This window comes from Mycteria americana, chromosome 9, assembly GCF_035582795.1.
Source record: "Mycteria americana isolate JAX WOST 10 ecotype Jacksonville Zoo and Gardens chromosome 9, USCA_MyAme_1.0, whole genome shotgun sequence".
Classification (NCBI taxonomy): domain Eukaryota; kingdom Metazoa; phylum Chordata; class Aves; order Ciconiiformes; family Ciconiidae; genus Mycteria; species Mycteria americana.
Window position 1 is genome coordinate 12832912 of NC_134373.1, and position 21665 is coordinate 12854576.

General features: G+C 41.0%; 1 protein-coding gene across 2 annotated transcripts in view; it reads right to left on the bottom strand.

Annotated features, from left to right (window-relative positions):
- SATB2 (SATB homeobox 2) overlaps positions 1 to 21665 on the bottom strand; it is a 132800-nt gene that overhangs the window by 97073 nt on the left and 14062 nt on the right. For both annotated transcript variants that reach the window (XM_075511667.1, XM_075511668.1), the window contains exon 3: positions 14285 to 14461. In XM_075511667.1, coding sequence (XP_075367782.1) covers positions 14285 to 14461 — 177 coding nt within the window. The remainder of the gene's footprint in view (positions 1 to 14284; positions 14462 to 21665) is intronic.

The following is a 21665-nucleotide window of genomic DNA, read 5'->3' on the forward strand; positions in this document are numbered from 1 at the left end:
TTATTTTTTATCTCTACAAATTAAATTTTTAAAGAGAAGCTGAAGCTCCTCTCATCAAGAGCCCCAGAAGTATGGGGAAGAAAACGAAAATGTCAAGAATTAACAATGCTAGGTATTATACTCCCACACAGGGTTAATTTTGTTCCAGAACAGCATGCAGAAGTCTGTCCCACCCATCAGATGAGCTACTATACTTCTATTAGCGTTCTGGCACCTCCTTCTGTACAAACGTAGCCCTTTTTCTATAAAGCATGTTATATAAAAGACTTAATCCAGCAAGCACGGAAATAAGGAGCTTTTTTTGCTTCCAGATTTAAACTCGTCACTCCTTATATCAGACAGCATCCTTTTCCCCCTAAATACTATATCACACAACTAGCTGGATGTAAAAAGGCATTCAGTAGGTGTATGAGATCAGGGGAAACCAGGACCAGCCTTCCTCTACAAAGAAGTTGCTACAACACAAGACCTGACTCAATGGGCTAACGATCCATGCCAAAATTAGAACGTATTCCATCTTTCTTCCTGTGAAGCTACAAACTGCACCTCGCAACTGCTCAGGGAAAATAACTGCAAGTTTTGTAAAAGATAAATGCTATGTCGATATAAGAAGTTATTTTGTCATAAACCAATTACATTTTGTATCTAAAAACATGTGGACTAGGGGCTGCCTATCTACTACAGGATATGCATGCCACAGCTACATTGCTCCAAATGCAAATTTAGCTACGCATCTTGCCATAGAGCACATAGGATGGTTTTAATAGTCCTAAATACAGTTCAATTAACAGCAGCTTGCATCCATATTCAGTTCCTGGATACGTGGCCAGATAAAATCTGGATGAAATGCTGAGCACTCAAAAGGAAAACAAAGTACACACTGTCTATTAATTGCATGGGAGTTAGCACTGCCATCATGTAATCCTTGGTGAAAACATAATTTTTTATAAATTTATTGCGATCTGTTAAAAGTCATTCCATTTAAACATTGCACAACTTCCAGACAACTGAATCTGTGAAAAAAGCCTTATGGCTTTGTGTCAGGTCTTTCCACATTATTATGGTGCAAAGGCTACATAAATTTATCTCCTTCTAATTCTGGATTTTTTAAAATATCAAGACACTGGGGTTTTTTTCCATCTGCAGTTAAGATTTCTCCATCTCCTTCACATTTACATGCAAAAACTAGAGTTTATGCACAAGAGACAGATAAAAAAGAGAAGAATTCAGTAGAAACCCTGAAGATGTTTGATGTGCACTTTGTTTTGCAACAGCCTCTCCTTCCACAAAATCCACATTGCGACCACAGGGCACCACAGTGCCCTGTCAGTACTATGGCTGTACCTGCGCTCCATCCCAACCTTGCTTCAACAAGAAGGGGAAGGAGAAGAGTGGGAGAGGGGAGATGCTGTACCCCAGTGAGATGACACAGGTGCTTACTACACTACCAAAAGAAAAAAAACCAAACAAACTCCACGCTGCTGTCCCTCACAGAGACATGACATTGCTATTACAAACAGCGTAGAAACACTTGCACTCTTGGCTGTCTCTCTTCTTTTTTGCTTTCTCCCTGCACACACACTCAAAATTGTAAAGTACAGAAAGTCCTTACAAAATGAAAATTTACTGCAGAGCTACAGAAAAGTAAGGGGAAAAAATATCATGTTTTTATGATAATAAAAATATTCCTTAACCTTGTTATTGAAAAAACTTTTGATTATTAGGCATAAATGTTTTTTTAAAGTGTAATGCACATTTCACCGTAAATGCTGCAGTTTTCCTCTCATCACTCCTATCACTCAAACTAGACCATGGAAGCCCTCTAGCTAAAAATGACTACACTTCTTTCCTATTTGCTTTTATGAAGTCACATACTACCCTTTGGCCCTCTTCTAAAATAAAAAAAAAATCCTAAATGCATACATACGTTGGGATTTAGACAATTTGGCACTGGTCTTTTAGTAGCTGTGAATAACAATCAGCTTAACAGAAGCAGCTTTGTATCAGTAAACTTCATAATAAAAGTACTTCTGGATAAATAAATAAAAGAACGTCTCTATTATATAATACCAAACTAATCCTTGTGATAAATTTATTAATTCAACCCCCGAAAGGTCAGTAGAACATTAATTTGTTCCTTTATGAACAATATACTTGCACTAAATAATGTAATAGTGTTTAATATAATCTGTTTAAATAGACATTCAGTAACATTCAAACAGCCTTGGCACCAACACTGACACAGTTCAGTACAAAATGGTAAATTTACTATAAACCATTTTAAACTTTCAATGACAGAATAAAATTCCATGGAGAGTAGTTACAAAAGACAAATCTTTAATAATTGCCAGTTTCTGCTAAATTCTGCCATAAGAGTAATATTCAATTCTTAAAGTACTATGTTTCTTGCTACTTGTAAATACCCAGTTGTTTCCAAAGGAGAATACCTACTGGTTGTACTGCAGGGGCAGGAAGGGGGATTTGTTCAAGATTCCTTCAGAAGTCCCCAGGAGGGAAGGAAATCCAAACTCTGCAGCACCATGGCATCCCCTTGGCTTACGTGGCACTAACGGGGCCACGGCAGGACCTTCATTTCCCTTTATATCAGGGAAATGCCCACCTCCAGTCCTATACATCAATCGTGCTTCCCCACTAGAAACCAGGCTTGTAATCCTTCGCCTGTGTGCTCTAGTCTAGACTGTGGCATCTTTACCTAGCTGGAAACTACCATTTTACATACAGCAAGGCACCTTTTTCTGACATAAAGCACACTTTTGAAATCAACAGGTCTTTCCTCTGCGAACAAAAGAAAAGTTCCATGTTTGATCCACAAGGCAGGTCCCGCTGCTTCTATGAATGCCCATAAAACATATTTCCTTTGGAACAGATTTATCCCATTCTGCAAAGGGTTTTATTTTACGGGTGGGGTTGGTTTTTGTTGATTTGGGTTTCTTCGTTTCATGGCAATTAGTTGTAAAACACCTTAAGATGCATCGCTAGAATGACTGCTTGACAAAGAGCACTTTGTATCTTATTGTAAAATATTCAGACACTCAACCCAAACAAATGGTGTCTGTAATAAAAATACTGCCATATATCTTCATTTGTACTAGAACAAATCAGTTTTATTTGTTCATTCTGCATTTTAGTGTCATAGGTCTCTTAGAAAAGATAATTTATAATTCCTTATGCAATTAGATATGAAATTAAGTCGTCTTACTCTGCAGAAGAATTTATAATAAAGAGACCAGGTTCAACCAGTTCCACTGAAAATATTTTGATAGCGTCAAAAAAGACAGCATAAAAATCTTTAGCGTTTTAACAAATTAACACATGCCTTTTGGGTAAAGTACTGTACATGCTGTTAATCTTTTAATTAGGTTCTCAATTTCACATACACATTTATGGTAGGGGGGATTTTTAGTGATCAGAAAATGCAAATGCATGGTGTTGCTATGCTCTTTTAGCAGAGATATCAAAAAAAAAAAAAACAAACCAAAAAAACCAACTAGTATGTGTAGCCCTCTATTTAAAAGCTCCACAATAAAATATTAATAAATCTTTGTGAACATTACCAACGAAACACCATTCCTCATTCTTTTAAGCAAACAAATACAGCTTTCAGATTGAGAAAAAAAAGACTTGTTCTCCATGCTCAAGCCACAGAAAAAGAAAGTTTTATGTTTGTAATGCATGTAGTTTTTAGACCCATCATCAACATTTAAAAATACGTAATTGATGCTATCTATATAAATGGATACATAAACAGTGATGTTTGAAAGATATTCTACGGTAGCATTTCACAAAATGCCAATTTTCTCATGCTGACGGCCGCACAATTCTGCCTAAACATCTCCTTCCAGGATCTTGAAAAGATTTAGTATTATCTATAGCTCATTATTTGATACATTCTTTCCCTCAAGCATTTGGTCCATCCTCAGTTTCAACACAAGATAAACACTTTCTCCCCACAGACTATTTCATAGATTCTATAGCTGGTGCTGAAAAAAAACCTGCTCGGAAAGGCAGACAAGTTGCCATCAGCTAACGATCCCTATGCCAAGGGACATTTTTAGCATGGAGTTGTCACAGTGAAAGTAGGAACTATCTCCTAGCTATCCCACATAATGATTTTTGTTAGAAAAAGGAAAAAGGCCAAAATGTGGCTAAGCAGCAAATATATTATAACAACAAAGTATGAAAGCAATTTAGCTAAGAATCCTGACTGGCACAGCATTCTCCTCCTAGCTTGCTTGTTTGAATTTAACTCTTTATTGGTAACTGTGGAAACAGCCAGGTGAAGTCAAAGATGCTGCACATACAAAACTGGGGAGTGAAAACAGAATAAAATACAGATCCCAGATTCCAGGATTACCATAGCTTTATTGTTTAATTGAGAGCTACTTCATCCTAGAAGAATTATTTTTCTGTTGGAATAAAGTTGAAAGTAAAATCACCCATAAATACCCAGTGAAAAATACCCCAACCTCATCTCATTCAACTTGATGCAATGCCTGTTTTTAGTCACACCTGTATAAACATATTTTTTTTTTTTAAGTTGTGTGGATAAATCAAAGGTATTCACTGGATGAAAGGAAGACAGAGTACAAGCAATTCTCCATAAGCCCTGCATCAGTACGGAGAGGAAGAGACACCCACCCCAAAAAAACAAATAGCTCAGTGTACAGGAGGAGGACATACACACCCGCTTCTCTCAGCCACAGCTTGAACTTGAACCTTCATCGGTACTCTCTGAGTGAGTTTCCAGTGAGCAGGATAGTAGGCAAAAGGAGGTCGTTACGAATAGCATTGTCTTTTGCTCATCCTTTTCCATTCTGTAAATGTAGCCATTAATCTCCTGCAGACCCCCGATGACAAACAATTCAGGAGGGCAAATTGCCCTTGTGAAATTCAACCGGTATAAGAAGATGCAAACATCAAATACAGTTGCTGATTGACAGGTTAATTTATATTCCAGTAAGGGCCAGGAGGATTAAAGCTGGGTTGCTTCTACAATGCTCACACGTGGCAGTGAGAAACCCTCCGAATTGACCCTTTGCTGTCAATGCCAGAAGGATCTTTCCTAAAGAGACAATCAAACACAGAAGAGGGGACAGTGTGTTTGCCCTCTCTTTTTTTTTTTTTAAACCAGGAAACACTTCCAATTAATCCTCTTTAAGTTTTCTCCCCTTACTTTGTTAGGTTTTCAGTTTCAAAACAAACTGGTTTTCACGCTTAGCTTGTCTATGTGTTTAAAGGGGGCTGAGAAGTACGGCCTTACACCATGAGCTTGCAAGGGACCCCGCAGCCAGCACCGTTGCTCTCCACACGCTCAAACCAATTCCCCTTCACACGTGCAGCGAGATCCAGACCGGGGCACTGATGATAAATGGACTTTGGACAGACCGGCCAGCAGAAAGAGCTCTGCTTTCTCCCCAGCAGCATATCCATTACAAATGCTGCATAGGAGAACCTCTGCCCGAGGCAAACCAGAGATCCTAAAAGTTGGGATGTGCTTCCCAATAAGCAGAAGCCAAGCTGAGGGATGAGCCCTGCCTCTGCTCGGTTACAGGAAAGAAGCGGCCGGAGGTGGGCCCGGCTTTGTGCCCCCCTGTGGGGAGGGCAGATGGGGCAAGGCAATCTGCAGCTGGGGCGAAAGGCATCTCCTTGTGCCACAGGGTTAAAATGCTGCTTCCCTTATCTAGAGCAGAGACTGGAAAAAATCTCAGCAGACAAGAATGTCTAAAAAAAAAAAAAAAAAGCTATCCTAACTTGTGTTAACCACCACCAGGCTTTGCTCTCCTCACATACCACTGAATGTTTAAATATTTAGCTTGTTAGCTAACAGGCTGCTAACTGCACCTCATTTTCCTTCTCTGGACAGGGGAAGACCTAGTCTAACCTAATTTATTCCCATTTCTAAATACAGCACTGCTTCATTATCAGATTCATGCAAGAAAAAGAGAACAAAATTTTATTTTAAATTAAAATTAATAAAGACCATTTCCCAATTTTCCTCAAAAATACCAGTGGTTCACGGGCTTGTGGGCTTAGCTGAGAGGTTGGGAAGGGGGCCAAGAAAAATCAGAATTTATTATACGCTGGTCTAAGTTTTTAATTGAGTACACACAGGCCTTTCAGACTGAACTTGATTTTTATTTTACCTCAAACTACTATAAGGGTTGCTGTGACACAGAAAAGCCTGTGGCTCAATTTCCCCAGCATTTCTTCATTGGTTTATAAAACTGGCAGAATACATGAAAATCTTTCCTTGAAGAGTGCGAAGCTTGAAGGAACTTCTGTCCTGCAGCAGTATCTTTTTACACACAGCCTGCAGCGTAAAGCGAATGGAAAGCGCTAAAGAATATAGCCCTCATCAAACAGAAGCACTGATTTGCCGTTACGGCCTTAGCAGTGTTTCTCAGAAACAAAGGCGGAGAGAGAAGAACAAAAGGTTTAATGATTTCTACCCATAGCACAGTCTGAGTTTGATCCATTACGACTGTGGAACACACGAATGACACACACCACTGCAACAAGTCCACCAGAGCCCCCGAAGCCGTCACCGAAACATGATGCATTTCAAAGCGCTTGGCCTCAAACTCCCATCGCAGGTATGCCAAGTCTCACAGACACGCAGGGAAGGAAGAAAGGGTGTTTCACCGGGACAGCCGAAGCCTGCTCGGTCCACTCCGCTGCCTCCTTTCAGCCCTGCCGCCTCTCCTGCTTACAAGCGGTGCTGTGCTCAGTCACACACCGCAAATGAGACGGAAAGCGGCCGTCAGAAGTGCTGAGCTGTTCAGGGCTACCTTTGGTTACCCTCCTTTAAGCTGTTCAAACACTAATAAATTACCCATTTACTTATACTACCCAGATGTTTGCCATCTAGAAAAATAGATTATTATTTGTAGAAGGTTTTGTTCCATCACAAGAATCCTGTAAATAATATATTGGGATCAGAAAGCCAATACCACGTGGCAACTTTTACACACACCAGCACAGGGGGGTGGCGGGGAAGAAAAGGAAGGAGAGATGCTTCCTGACCACTGGTTAGAAGTTAAGAACTTTCACAGTGAGCTTATCGAAGAATCAAGTATTCACTAGAGCTCATGCTGTTGGGATAATGAGGTTACTTAAAATAACACTACGGATGGAGAATGAGGGTGACAAGTAACCTGAAAGGTTGGTTTATTAATTGGATTTTGATCTTTTTTTCCCGTATATATATATATTTTTTTTTTAATATAAACATATATTTGTATGTGTGTATATGTATAAAATATATGTGTATTTATCATCTAGATTAAACTATAAATAGACTATATATTTATTTTTGTATATAAAATAAACCTAAAATATATTCCATTTTATATATAAATATGACATCCTAACATTTCTTTATATGTCATATTTTCCACAAAAAAAGACCCACACTAATTTTAGTAAACCCTACAAATATAAAGCAGCCTCAATCCCTACTTCTTCTTCTATTTTTTACATAAGATTTCTTAAGAGTTCCAAGCAACATTTAAAGAGAACTCTGGGGCTTTAATTGAAATGGCATGAGATGCTGAACCTTTAACAACAGTGTCTTTCAAACCCTGTGTCCATTATGCACTGAAATGCCTATCAAAAAAACAAAGAAGGAAGAGGTTTTCAGCATTCTCATTAAATTCTGACTTTCTCTCATGGTTCCTGTAATTGAGTTTCACTTACAGTTGTCATGAAGTTTTGTAGGGTAGACAAAACAGTGATTTGCTGGTAAATATCTCTCTATAGGGAGGGAAATAAATATTTGAGAAGTACTCAGCCCACTTTCTTCAAACATCAGGGAGAAAGACAAAGAATACAACTCAAGCAATGTACAATTCAAGAAGAAGCAGCTTTTACAAGGAAAACTTTGATCTGGATGGCTGAGTATCGCTGTAAGAAATTCAGTCTGCTTAGCAATCCCAGCCAGGTTGTCATGAGTTTACTGCAAGGTGTCCATTTGAGTCGTACCCCTCACACATATTACTGTTAAATGATTTGATTTGGGCCTTTTACAACTTCACCTGCAAAACTGGAGAGAAGAAAGAAGAGCTTACCCATAAAAAGTGTCTGCAATAGAAGCAAGGGGGGCAAAAGGGGATTACTAAAGATAAGGAGCTGTTAATTATAGATGGAGTAAGACCAAACTGCAGACAAGATCTCCAAAGAGGGCTGGGTTGGTTTCTTTCTTTTGTTTTAGGGTGGGGTTATTTTTTGTTTTGTTTTGTTTTTTAAGACACATTGGTTTAGCAGGGTGATCATACTCTGTAGCAAAAAAGTTTGAGCTGAGAGAAATATAGCAGCTCTACATGGACTGACAACTCTGTACGTGAGACCACTATGCTATCTCTGTACAGACAAAAAAGAAAAAAGTTGCAGCAAACAGTGACAGAGCCAGGAAATGACCCAACATTTAGTTTGTTGATCGCTGTATTGTCTTGTTATTTAAGTCATTATATCACCAGTGTCTCTCTTATTCATTAAAGCCAGTATAATACTGACTAGAAGGTCTTTGATCACATGAACAGGGAGCCACGGCTCAGACATACAAACGACACTGGGCACTTGGCTGGGGAGTCAGGAGATCCCAGATTACAGCACCCTTGTAATTTATTGCACATTATTCACAGGAGAAACCTGAACCCAGGTTTCCTCTCATTTTTCCCATACTGCTACCTTGCACTTGTGTTAAAAATAGCACATCTGGTCTTCCCAGCCGCAGCAAACTTAGCTGTATACATCAAGCACAGTTTAGCAGGGTTTCACTACACTTTTACTGTACCTTTCTTGATACAGAAATATAAAACCAGCTTGTGCGTGTTCAATACAGCCCCCAGCTGGTATGTTCTGCCTTTACCTGACATTCAATTGGAAGCTACTGTGGTCCTAGAGACAGCACAGATGGGAATATTTCACAGGATCTTTCCCTACTAATCATCCGCTCAGGTCTTTCCAATTGCCCCGGAGCCCTACACTGTTGGACCAGCTTAGGCAAATCCATTCCCTCATCGGTATTTACACCCTTCAAATATTTGTACACACAGTTATAATCCCGTAAGTGGCAAGATGCTCATACTGGTCCCATACAGGCTAGCCAGAGCGAAGGAGCCCAGCATTCAGGCTGCCACATTCTCACACACAGCAGCCTGGGGTTTGGACTGATACGCTAAATGTCACCATATCAAACAGATCCAGTCTTTGCTTTGAAATACTACTTAAATGCAGGCCGCAAGTGCAAGAGGCCTCCAATTAACAGCAGAGAGCAAGGCTGAGCTCACATATTTAGACCCTTGAGGGAAATGAACGCACTTGTAGTCTGGGTTCCTTCCTGCCCCAGCCACGTGCACTACAGATCCAGAGGAGAGCCCTTACATGTCTGCACCCTGGTTTCCTTGCTATGCAGTCAGGAGAGCCACCTTTCTCTCTTGCTGCAGGTCATTGCAAGGACAGCTCCACTCGTGCTCCAGAGCGCAGTGCCCTGCAGAAGCACCAAAGCCAAGCCAAGCCTGTCTTACAAATTCCGGTGGCTGCGAGCAACATCAGAGTCTCACAAGTGAGGCAGCTGGAGAAGGAGAGTTGGTCCCGAGAGACACCTCTGGCTGTCATGACATTAGGACAGAGGTACTCCATCAGCTACTCTGGCCAGACACTGGCTGGCAGCAACAAAATTCTCCTCTTCCCCACTCCAGTCGTGCAAGGCTGACAGGGCCGATGCTGTCTGACCTCAGCTCGCTAAGTCATGATCCCGACAGAGCATCACTCTCCTCTGTGCCCAGCTATTGCAACTCCACATGGCAAGGCAATGCCTTAAACCTCTCCTGTTTCTCATTCTTGTCTTACACTTCCCTCACTGACCACTGCCTGCCTCTTCTTCCAGCCTTCCACTCCAACCAGCCACCCCCAGCTCTCTGCAGCCATAAGGCTTCCCACTCTTCAGCCAGTACACAGCACTAGAAGAAACCGGGCAGCATGAAGAGGGCCCTCCAAGGCATTAATGCAAGGCACTGCCTCTTGCAATGCCTCTGCTCACGGCAATACATTGCTTAAGAACCAGGGCTTGGCAATCTCTACAGTGACAGGGATGGGAAAGATCTAATGTTTCTCTTGCTCTGTGTTAACTTCCCTCTGCTGTTTTCTCACCCCTCCTTCTGCTCCACTTGGCATGTCAGCACCATTTCACTGTTCTGTACACCCCTTTCCTTGTGGTGGCCACACACAGCCACTGCTTTGCCAGTACCCGGCTAAAGCTGCCCACAAACAGCAGCCAGGGCAGGCACTCCCCACTGCCCTGCCAACACACCTAGTAGAAGTGCCTGGGAGGAGAAGGCAAACTCCATTTTGATGGCCCATCCAGCTTTGTGAGCTTTTGCAGACAGTGTGCACCAGTTCTGTGCATACACTCACGACAGCTAACAAGGAACTGGTCAAGAGAAAAAAAAAATATACATATATCCACGAGAAATCACACTGTTTTCTTTTTCATATGGATTCTAAGAAAGTAGAACTTGCTAAAAGTGTCAGACTAGCACTGCTCTTCCTCCACCCCACACTGAGGAGGAAATCCTCTTTCACAGCAAGTCCCAAAGTTACAGGACTGCACACAGGGTACTCCAGATTGCATCTACTTTCATACTACTTCGGACCCAGAACTCAGCAGTATGTAGCCCCTACCAGTTCCCTTCTCTTGCATAGCCCAGTTAGAATACCCCATCCACCAAAAAAAAAAAAAATTTGCATCAGGGCATGTAAATTTTATTAAACTACACATAGAACAGGTGCCCCTTTAAAGCATGACTCTTTTCCTCTCCGGAAGGCACATGTAGCAGGTTCCCTAGTGTCAGGTGTAGACTCAAGTGATGAAAGAAAAATATATAAATGTTTATTAAACCTTTGTTGCCATTCACACCACCAACTTTCACACCCCAGTGCCAAGCTGTTAACGAATCCCCATGCTATTCCAGAAGTCTTTTCACAGCTCCTGTCAGAAAAGGGAAGTTTCACGGGGGCAGCACTCGCTGGAAAAGTCTCTGCTCTCACCACCATCAACAAAAAATGTTCACAACCAGCTGTTTGTGGAATAAATATGTCCTGCCCAAACTGTGTGGGAATAAAGAGCTTCTTCCAGTGAGGCATGGGGCCACCTTCACGTATACCTCCTGATACATATTTGTCTCAAGATTATTTATGCTAAGACTTCTCAATTTACCTAATGACCAGGATTAAAAATTAACCATGATAAGCCAAGTGACCACGAGCCAGTATGTGAGGCTCCAGGCCAGGTGGCAGCTGTGTGTGCAGGCTACAGCTCATATGCTCGGACACGGCGTCACCTCCTTGGGGAGCTCTGCAGCTCTAGGCTGCTGCCCAGGCAGGCAGCCCTGTAGCAGGGCTCCTTTGGGCACACAGACCCCTCGGGGCAGCAACGCACCACCTACCCCTCTGTGCCACGTTTCCTTTCTGGCACCCAGACTCTGCCATGCTGCCGTACAGCTGGCAAGTGTGAGGCAGGGCCTTACATGCAAGGCGCACACCGCCTGCTCGAGCCTCAGCAGGTCTGTAGAAGTGCCATGGTGAACTGCAGTGAAGGCGGTGTGAAATTGCACAGCAATTCTCTCTGCTGACAACTCCTCTTTCCCCCACAACTAGCTCTTTTATCTGCCACTGGAGACCCTGTTCTAAAAGGAACAGGCAAAGGCAAGATGTTTCCCACAAGATGAAGTGAACATTGCTATTCCTCTCAAGAGTCATCCAAAACAAGAGGGGGGAGAAATGAAACACTTTCCCAACTCAAAAGGTGACAATTATTACACGCTACATTACAGCTTAGACAGCCTTTACAATACAAAAGCTTTGACAAGCTCACATTTACTTTGTCCCTGGAGGACATGGGGACACCTACTCATGCCAGTGTTTTGCACAGCATGTTGCTCAAAGCTTTACCATTTTGAAAAATGCACCTGAGGATCTTCAACTTCTCATGCAGATCCTGTAATTCAGCCGATCATAAAGCATAAAGAAGAACTAAGTGACTGTTTATCAATGTATATTGCTAAATGAAATCAATCCCGAGCACTAGAACAGAAGCAGACTTTTCCTACAACTGGAATGAATAAAGCAAATAGCTTTATTTGTTTTCCTCTTTTTAATATCAGCAAATTGTGTTCCCAAATAAATCCTTATATCAACAATTTAGCATCATGCTTCTGTCAACCCTAGTTGACAGATTATAGCCCAATATTCTATAAATTTTCTCACTAAACGGTCTCAGAGATCTATTAGCACTCTGTCTCTGCCTGTACCTCATGTCTCAGCTTACAGACAGCTAGCACAGAAGCAAGATACTACAGAACATACTGCATACTTCAGCTTCATATCTTAAAATCAGCATGACCTGCAGCATTTGCCCAGGATGTATAAAAGACTTTGGAGAACTGGTCCTTCAGTGTGAAGGTAAATAAACTGACTAAGTAAGAGATTTGTTAGCTGACATATCTTTAAGGTATTTTCTGTCATTTCTAAATATTATACCACCTGCTGTTTTCTAGTGGAAGGTAATTGCTGCCTTAAAGACAAAAATGCCAAAGTCTTTTCTTTTAGACTAATTACAACAATCAGAGATTCGACTTTTATTTTCTAGACAAGTTATTCGAGCAACACATCAAGCAACAGATTAGTATCTGAACCTGCTCATTGTCAAAGCCTGTAGTTCAAAAACGCAGTGGCCGTTTCCTCCCTGCACAGTGACTAATTTCCTTCATGAGTCAATCTGTCTCTTCTCCTTGCTATTCTCACACCAGAGACATGTTGCAAAAGCAAGGTTCCCCCAAGTGAGATGCTCAGCCAGTGTGGATCACTGCACTGAATGGCATGCCTCCTTGGAGCAGGTTTCTTGCAAAGCCCGTTCCCCTTCATAAGTGCCAAGAATCAAATCTTGGCCACCTAATGCAGCGTGTTCCACATGTTAACTCGCAACACGTTGAGCAACTGTGTTAACTGAGATGGATAGTGCTGTCAAACAGGAAGCTGGCTCACCAGGATGGAAACAGTGGGATACGCTGACCTTTTACATTCAGAAAAAAATCATCCCTAAAATGACATGAAACGCTTCATATTAAAAAACTAAAACAACTACCTTCTTGCAGAGCTTTTATTACCGTATTGTGTAAACAAACACATGTGCATGAGTTCTGCCTGTATGCAGAACATGAGCCTCTCTCACAGAGCAGAGGCTGACAGAGGAAATGAATCATTATCACCCTGCTTGGAAAGAAGTTTGTACAAGGAGAGCTGTGCTATTAACCACTGCCTGGAACTCCTAGGTTCAACACCACCGCTACTCCCTCTGTTCACACGTTCAAATACCTAACTATACAAAATAACTAAACCCAACAGATAACATCCAAATCACCAGGCAAAGCTTCTATTAAACTAATCTAAATGTGCATGGGTTTTATTGATGACATGGACATCAAACTTACAGGCTTCTCATCCAAAAGAATAAGCACTGAAATAACCTGTTTAGTATTAAAAAGCCTCCTGAAATACAAAGTTCATTCTGGAAAGATTTTTCCCAACCCACCACCTCCTGCCCATCTCCCTCAAGATTAGGATTTTAGGTTTGTTTTTTTCAAGCTGATATTTTGGGTAGAGAGGGGAAAATTTTGTTTATTTTAAGATTTCGCTGCTACTGGAGAATCATCTCTAAGTGGAAGGGACTGTAGAGCTCTACAAAGGGCTTTGCAGCAATATGGTAGGTAAGTGAAAAGAGAAATCAGCCTGCACGTTTAGCACTACAACTACTGGCCGTAAAGAGAGCATGTATATATATAATCATTATATACAATGTATAATTTTAAAAATGAAAGACTATAATATGATGTTCAAAATGTCCCTGATACAAAGAGGAATACTAGATACCATCTAGCTGTACACCTAGAGGTTCTGTCCAACTCTTCTGTGCTAACCGCCTTGAAGCAGCAACCTGCCTCGTGGTACAGAACAAATGTGTCATGAATATGCTGACTGATCATTATCACCATATTTCACACTTCAGCAAGATCCAGCTAATGCTTTCTAGGCAGGCTAACAAGGTAGGGCTTGTTGTACACCCAGTTTAAGATTAAGCAATCAACACAACTGATATAACCACTTCCAAGATTTGCCACCAATTTTCTTGCTTTCTCCTTCCATCGAACAACCTCAGGTGCTGTCTTCTGCCAGTGCAGAGAAGAGGGAAAAGAACTTTATTGAATACCTTGTGCCTGAGCTGCAGAACTGTGGGAATACCCCAGAGCCAGGAGCGCTGTCTCCACCAGCTGGCTAAAGAGCACATCTTTGCGAACCAGAACGAACTCAGCATGCTCTTCTCGATTATCGTATTCAAGAGAGGCATCCGACTGCTCCACCACACAAAAGACTGGAATCATCAAACCTAGATGAAAAAAAAACCAAAACAACAAAACATCAATAAGAGAGGAACAAGAAGTGTGTCATACATCTCTGATTAAAGCTGTAAATTAAAACACCTCCTAGAAGGCTCATCTTAAGTGGAAATCTGCCTTTCTTCCCTGTGGGATAGCTTTTGTTTTCTTTCCAAGGGAAATACTGAAGTCTCATCACTTGACTCATTTAAAAACCACACTAAAAGCTCCAGAGAATACAATTCAGGAAAAGAATCACAGTCAGCATGAGGACGAACAAGATTTCCTAATAAGACCTTTTCAACATTGCAGAAGTTTTCTACAGTTCCATGAATGTCCCTATTCTTTCAGGTCAGGGCTTCTCCACATTCAGCCGTATGAAAACCTGACACACAAATGCTGCTTCTGCTTCTCTCCACACAGTGAATGTATGGAGGTATCAGTAGAGGTTAGTCCCACATGCAGTTCTTGGCTGGGGTAGGTTTATTTGCACATTTTCAGACCATGGCCAGTCTTTTCGCTGTGCAAGGAAAATACCCTTGCATTGATTTTGCTGAAAACGATAATCTTGTGTTGGCAGCTGATGGTCATGCAGACCCAGAGAGGCCAGTGGCTTTTCTCCTGCTGCATGTATGAAGAGAGTGAGAACAGCTCTCTTCGAAAGAGGATCAAGGATGAGGAGGAACCACAGAAGTGGAAAACTCAGGGGGTGGTCTGGATTCAATTTTGTTCTGTTTTATTGTAAATTTACTTTTGTGGTTACAGGATCAAGTCATCTATGGCAATAAATTGTAGGGCATGAACTTAAAGGGATTCAATACTACAGACAGTAGAGAAACAAGCCAATTTGCAGGAAACGGCCCTACAGTTACTCGACGCGCGTGCACGGAGGGAAGATGGAACAGATGGAAAACGTACAGAATTGCACAGCCATTTCCATTGCCCGCTACAGGCCAGGCTGTAGTCAGGGGATGGCAAGGGAAAAACCATAACCTCCAGTCACAGAAGTTTATTAATTGGTTACGTACAATTTGTTAGCCCCTAGATAAACTAGGAAATATTGGGGCAGAGACAAATCTCAGCCTAAAGCAGTTCTCCAAACGTGCTATCTAAGGCCTGTAATACTGCCAGAAAGTTCACCCCTCACTCCTGTTCTTCAGAATGAAACATAACCATTTCCAGCAGATAACAACGATGAAAAATAACTGAGTCTATTTATGAAAGGCCAGACACAAATCACTGTATTCCTGGACTGGGCACTTCTTTAAGGGAAAAAGAGGAGAAAGCCACATTTCAGTTCTCCTTCCGTACAAAGTCGGTTAAATATCTTCAAGATCTTCTACTATCAGTAGCTTCAATACCTGCAAACCAACAGTTATACATCCCTTCAGAGGAGTCACCCTGCCCTGGAATAGATACAGTCACACCAGTAGCAACTGCTGAGGGACTTAAATCCTCCTCATCTTGAATTTGCAGAGACTAGATTTACTTTAAAATGTATTTTAGATACACAGTTCTCACTTAGTGACCTATCTGGCATGGAGCGGCTTCCAATCTGACATTCTAACTGCAGGCCAGCAGCAGCAGCTACAAGCCGCAATATCCAGTTGATGTGTTTAAGTTCTTTGTTTTAAAACACATCCTGAAGTAATGTGTAAGTAGGTTATGGCATCACACTGATGCTGCTCCCTCTTCACTGCTTCATTCTGGGTTAAACTGATGCATTTTGCAAGTTCACGCAGCCAAATTCTAACACACAGTGTTAAAAAAATAAATCTGAGTGAAAAAAAAATCTCTAGGTGCTTTCCTGAAAAGACAGTGCAAGGCTGATCCTGTTCCTCTGAAATCAATGACAAAATTTCTATTCCTATCAAAGGTTAAAAACTGAATTCTATTTGTCCATAAATCATTTAACAAGTTAAAACGAAATTTAACCTCTGTAGGCAACAAACTTCCCCTCCTGTCAAGCATACAGTCTGTCATAGCACTTTTGATGGGGCTATTAATATCTTAACAAAAGATTAAGATACTTGGCCAAATGCTGAGGCTGTGGTATCCGTTGTGTAAATTCCATTTTGGCAAGAGAGAAAAAGTAGGTTAATGCAAATTGATGAGAGGTATGCCACAGCATCTTTTATCCTCCTGCTGGCTGCGTTCCTTGTCACACAACAGTCTTTCCACCTTTTCAGCACAGAATTTGTACCTATTCTCCACACTCGTTGTTCACTGTCTCAGCACAAACAGGATCTCAAATGCTAGAACTGATGCCGTACATGACAGCACTTTACGGATGGCACAAAGGACCCACTGGACTCTTGCTCATGATGACTTTCCTGCCCCTTGCTGCTGCCCATGCTTGCAGGGACCCTGCTACAGAAACAGCTTTTGCAAAAACATCTCTGAACTCAGTGACCCAGCGTAACTGACGATAAGCTGCTATTAGTACCTTAAAAACAGAGAGCAAAGGGCAGGTTACCACATCTGCCATTGCTAACCCATTCTCATGCCTCTCACTATAGCGTCTGGAATCTTAGTGCCAATCCTATTTTACTAAAAACCAACAATAATCCAACTTATTTCCAAGTAAATCTCACTCCAAGGAAGTTCCATCTGCTTTGCGCTCTATTTCGCATTGGAGAGTTAAGCTATAATGTCTCCAATGGATTTATTGCCTCAAACTTCTCTGTTTCCTGATGTTATCTGAAAATAAATTAACATACTCTCAGTACGTTGGAATCAGAAGAAAAAACATGTGCAGCCAAAAGTCAACATGCTCTTTACACACTGATGTACACCATGTCTTGCTCCTAGATGCATATATTACACCTGCAGCTCACTACAGGGCCCTTACAGAAGAGCAATTCAAGTTAGTCACTGCTCATTGTCATTCCAGTTGAAGAACTTACAGCAAGACCCAGAGAGCAGGAGACCAAGTATCCATAATGAAGTCTCGCATGCAGTGCTACAGCAATGCAAGCCAGCCTTTCTCATAAATCCTGAAACTCCTCAGCTCTTTCCCTAATGCCTGATCAGCCAGAACTACTGTCATCCTCCCTCTCCCATGCATATGCACAGAAAAGGCGTAGGTCCCTTTCGCACTGAACTTCCACACATTCGCCCTCCCAGCTTTAGAGATGCTGCAGTGAACGATGCTGTACAGCTCATGGTAGATGACACACGGCACTGATTTTCACACACGGAGAAAACAAGGGGTAATCTGAGGGCTAAAAAGGAAACAGTTTGTTTCCTTAAAGGATGAACACAATGCTGGAATGCATACCAAACATTAATAGCGATCACAAATTATACAAAAGACTTTTTCTCCTTGATGTTAATTCACTTAACTGACTTATAAGCAGCTCTTTCGTGCTTCTCACAGAGCTTTGACCCCATATAGATAGCATCTGCATAAAATGTTAGGGGAGCATAAAACAAGATCTACATAAAGGCTTTTATAAGGACACTGATACACAGCAAGAATTCCTTCTAATCCGTGGAAGAGAAGAGGGAAAAACTGTTCCCACTATTACCCAGAAGAACAGAATGGTTAGCAGTTACTGGTACCTTGGTATAACATATATTTTTAAAACAAATCAGAGATGGGATTTAAGCTCCACTGTTGCTTTCACGGAAAAGCTGCAATGTACAGAGAAGACTTCGTAAACATAGTTGCATTTTTTGCTGAGACTCTTTTAAGGGGCAGAGAAATTAAGAATAATTAAATTGTATCAGAGAGACCTGTGTCCAAATGCACACTTTCTCCTCCTTGCCCATTTCAATCTATAGTTTTATTTCACCGGGGAGCAATCTGTTCTTAAAAAATGAAGGAAAGAGAAACAGGTATTTCATTCAAGAAGTGAAAACTCTTGGACACTCTGCTGCATAAAACATTCATTTTTACAAAAACCTTGAAGCCAGCTAAAAGTATTATCAAACTGCAGTCATGCAGCTCCCTGGAAAACATTTTCAGTTGTAAGATGTGCAAGTAAAAGCTATAAATTTCTCATGACCAACTAGAAGGACAAGACAGAGCAGATATTAAGAAGTCCTGCACTGTTTCTTTTGTTCATTTGCAAATGATACCTTGTCCAGTGCATGCTTTAAAGCAAGTAATAAATGTGGTACTATGAGCACTGAACTTCCATGCATTGTCCACTTCCACATAACCATCATAGGCTTGGCACCTAAAGCAAAAAAGCAAAGGATATAGAAAGCTGAGGAGGAGGTTAAACTATTTCAGCCACCCACCTCTCCAGCCGTTAAATAGGGAACAGCGCTTGAGTGTCCTAGTAAGTATAATACGAAGATCAACCAATAAGAAGAGGCACCAATAAAATTCATGTCTTTTTAGGTTAAAATCTGTTTCCATCAGCACAAGTTTTGAGCACCGTCTAGGTGTTATTTAATTTAATCTAATTTGAACAATTTCCAAACATCAGCTTGATTAATTTCAACAGCATGGTGTTATGGAAAGATTTACTGTACAGGGTTTGTCTAGTAGGGAATTAATAAAGAAGCCAGTTCTTAGCCCTGAGTAACATGAGGTTTTAAGACTTCCCAGATTTCTAGTGGGAATACTTCACAGCACAAGCATGTTTTCTTCTGGGAGTGAAACCCACCAAAATTATTAAAAACTGAGATCAAATGGTGGTGTCAAACCCAAAGGAAATCATTCTACAGTGGAGAGATTTTTATCAAATGAAGAAAGTGGAAAATAAAGTTCTTGTTGTTGCTGTTGTGCTTTGGGTTTTTAGGTTTTGTTTGTTGGGTTTGTTTTGGGGTTTGGTTTTTTTTTCAAACACAGACACACGTGCAGAGTAATCTCCCTCAAAGACAAAGCAAATTTCTATGGTTGGGAGCTCAGAAACCAGGACATTTATTTGAAAATTCATAAACTACTGAAAACTCTTCATTACTGTATGCAGAAAACATTTTCCCTAGCGGACACTGTAACGTGGGTCATTCTCTAAGCTAGTCTTTCCAATACAGAGAAAAGAGAAAAAAAAAAAAAGAAATCTAGGTAACAGCAAGAGCAGAATCCACAAATGTTTATTCCCACCCACACCTCAAACCACTGAATTACATGCAACTTCAGTTGGACTTCTAAGATGAGACCCTTACCCTGCAACAGAGACTAGGAAGCTCAATTAGCAAAGCATGGGTCGTCTTGAGGAAATTATCTAGATAGAGATTCCATATATTTAACAATAAAGCATGCTTCCACAACTGGCAATAACCACAGGAAGCAATCAAACTACAAACATTTCCTAAACCTAATCTGCTTCTGTTTTTTCTTTAGGCGAGAGCCCTTTATCCAGCAAAGGCAGTGACAGGGAAGCAGTCCGTTTATTTATTTCTCTTTGCGCTGCAATAGACCTGACCTTATGTATACCGATTTGGTATTTAAGTCTCTTTCCCTGCCTTTTAAACAAATTTGAAAAATGAACCTAAATTGAGAAAACTGTTTTAAAAGGCAGAAATCAGCTCCCATCCAGCACAGGAGATGTTTGCCAGTTCTCCTCTTCACATCCTGCAGCTCTAATTGAAAAGGCAGAAACCAATTAAGTTTGACAGCTTTCAGTTATTCAGAAATACCTGAATTTCTGCACCAAAGATGGCCATCCTACGTCCTAGTGTAACATAAATCCATAATTTCTATTCTGAAAAACTTAACACCACCGCCAAGAAAAAAGAAGAAAGAAAAAAAGCTTCAAAGCTTCAGTGTGCCACTTCTTCAAAACAGTGTAAACGGCAAATCCTGAAGCGATCGAAATGAAAACCTAGTGTGTATGCTGATAATCAGGAGGTTTCTATTCCAGACTTGACTAGTTGAACAAACACAGAATCACAGAATCATTTCGGTTGGAAAAGACCTTTAAGATCACTTAGAACGAGAGAAGATAAATTCAAAATGAGAAAAGATCAACTGCATTCCAAAACTTTTTTTTTTCCCCCCTCAGAGGAAGGACACCAAATAGTATTTGAAAAAACAGGTTTTTGTTCTGATCTCAACACTACTTTTATTTAAAACACAGCGTAGCTGTAGCTAGTGGTGACGTGAGATCTTCCCCAGAAAATCCTGCAGAGTCCAGTTGAGAGCTGCAGAGAGAGGATACGCAATGACAGGCTGAAGAGGCACAGCTGTACCATTTCCACACTGCCCCATGTACATGACTATTCACACTCAAGAAGGATCAGGCTTGAAGCAGATCCCAGGTTCAGCCCATGCCTGCGCAATTCAGTGATGAGGTAGAAGAGACAGAGCTCACACATTTCAGCAAGGGTTAGTTATGTCCATTAAGGCTCACTTTCAAGCTACCCCATAAATTATAAATATAATTAAATCGGACAGAATATAAGCTGTTGGCACTTAACTTATTTACAATAAATGCTTGGTTTGGGTAAATGGACTGTGTTTCAGCCTTTTACGTATCAAGCACCAGCTTACAACAGTCTCATTATGAGGCTGAGAATTCTTCCACTGTAAATCTTTTTTAATGGGGACTGGAGGAATGACTCTGCAGTTGTTTGTCACTAACCACTCGGAACCACGTGAAGAAAGCTGTGTGTGCACGCTGACAGGCGGCCAGCGGGAAATCTCTATGTCAAATACAGGAGACCGTATCAGGATCTTTGCAACTGTACAGTCCTACGCAAAACAAAAGCGTGAAGCACCTCATTACAGCAAAAGGCTTTGTTTAAAAACAAGGACCTTACTTTCTGCTAATCCTCTGCTCTCCAATGTGTTCTAGACAAAACGTGAGATATCTGATTTTGCATATAACCAGTAATGTGATGCTGTTAAACTCCTACTCTTCATGGGTTTATAAGCCCGTTGCAAATAATTTGTTCCAGGATGCAATTTGGTAAAGAAGAGCTCAGTCCACAGATGATTTTAATACAACGTTTGCCAAAGAAACAAAATCATGTTAAATAACATTACATTGTAGAATTTTTCTTCTTAGGAGGGCCAGAGGAAGTAAAACTAAGGACAATATCTTTCTCCTCCTCCTCAGTTATTTTTTCTGGCTTTAAATATTCAATAAATCTGTAGGCAGGAAATGCATTTCTACATATTATGTTTTAGCCAATGGTGAATGCAAAACCACAAGGTATTATTTACATCCTTTTTCAGCTTCCAGTCCTTTCTGTGGCTTCAGTCTCCCAACCATCACAACTATCCCAGATCTCAGGAAATCTTATAAAGAAGTCACT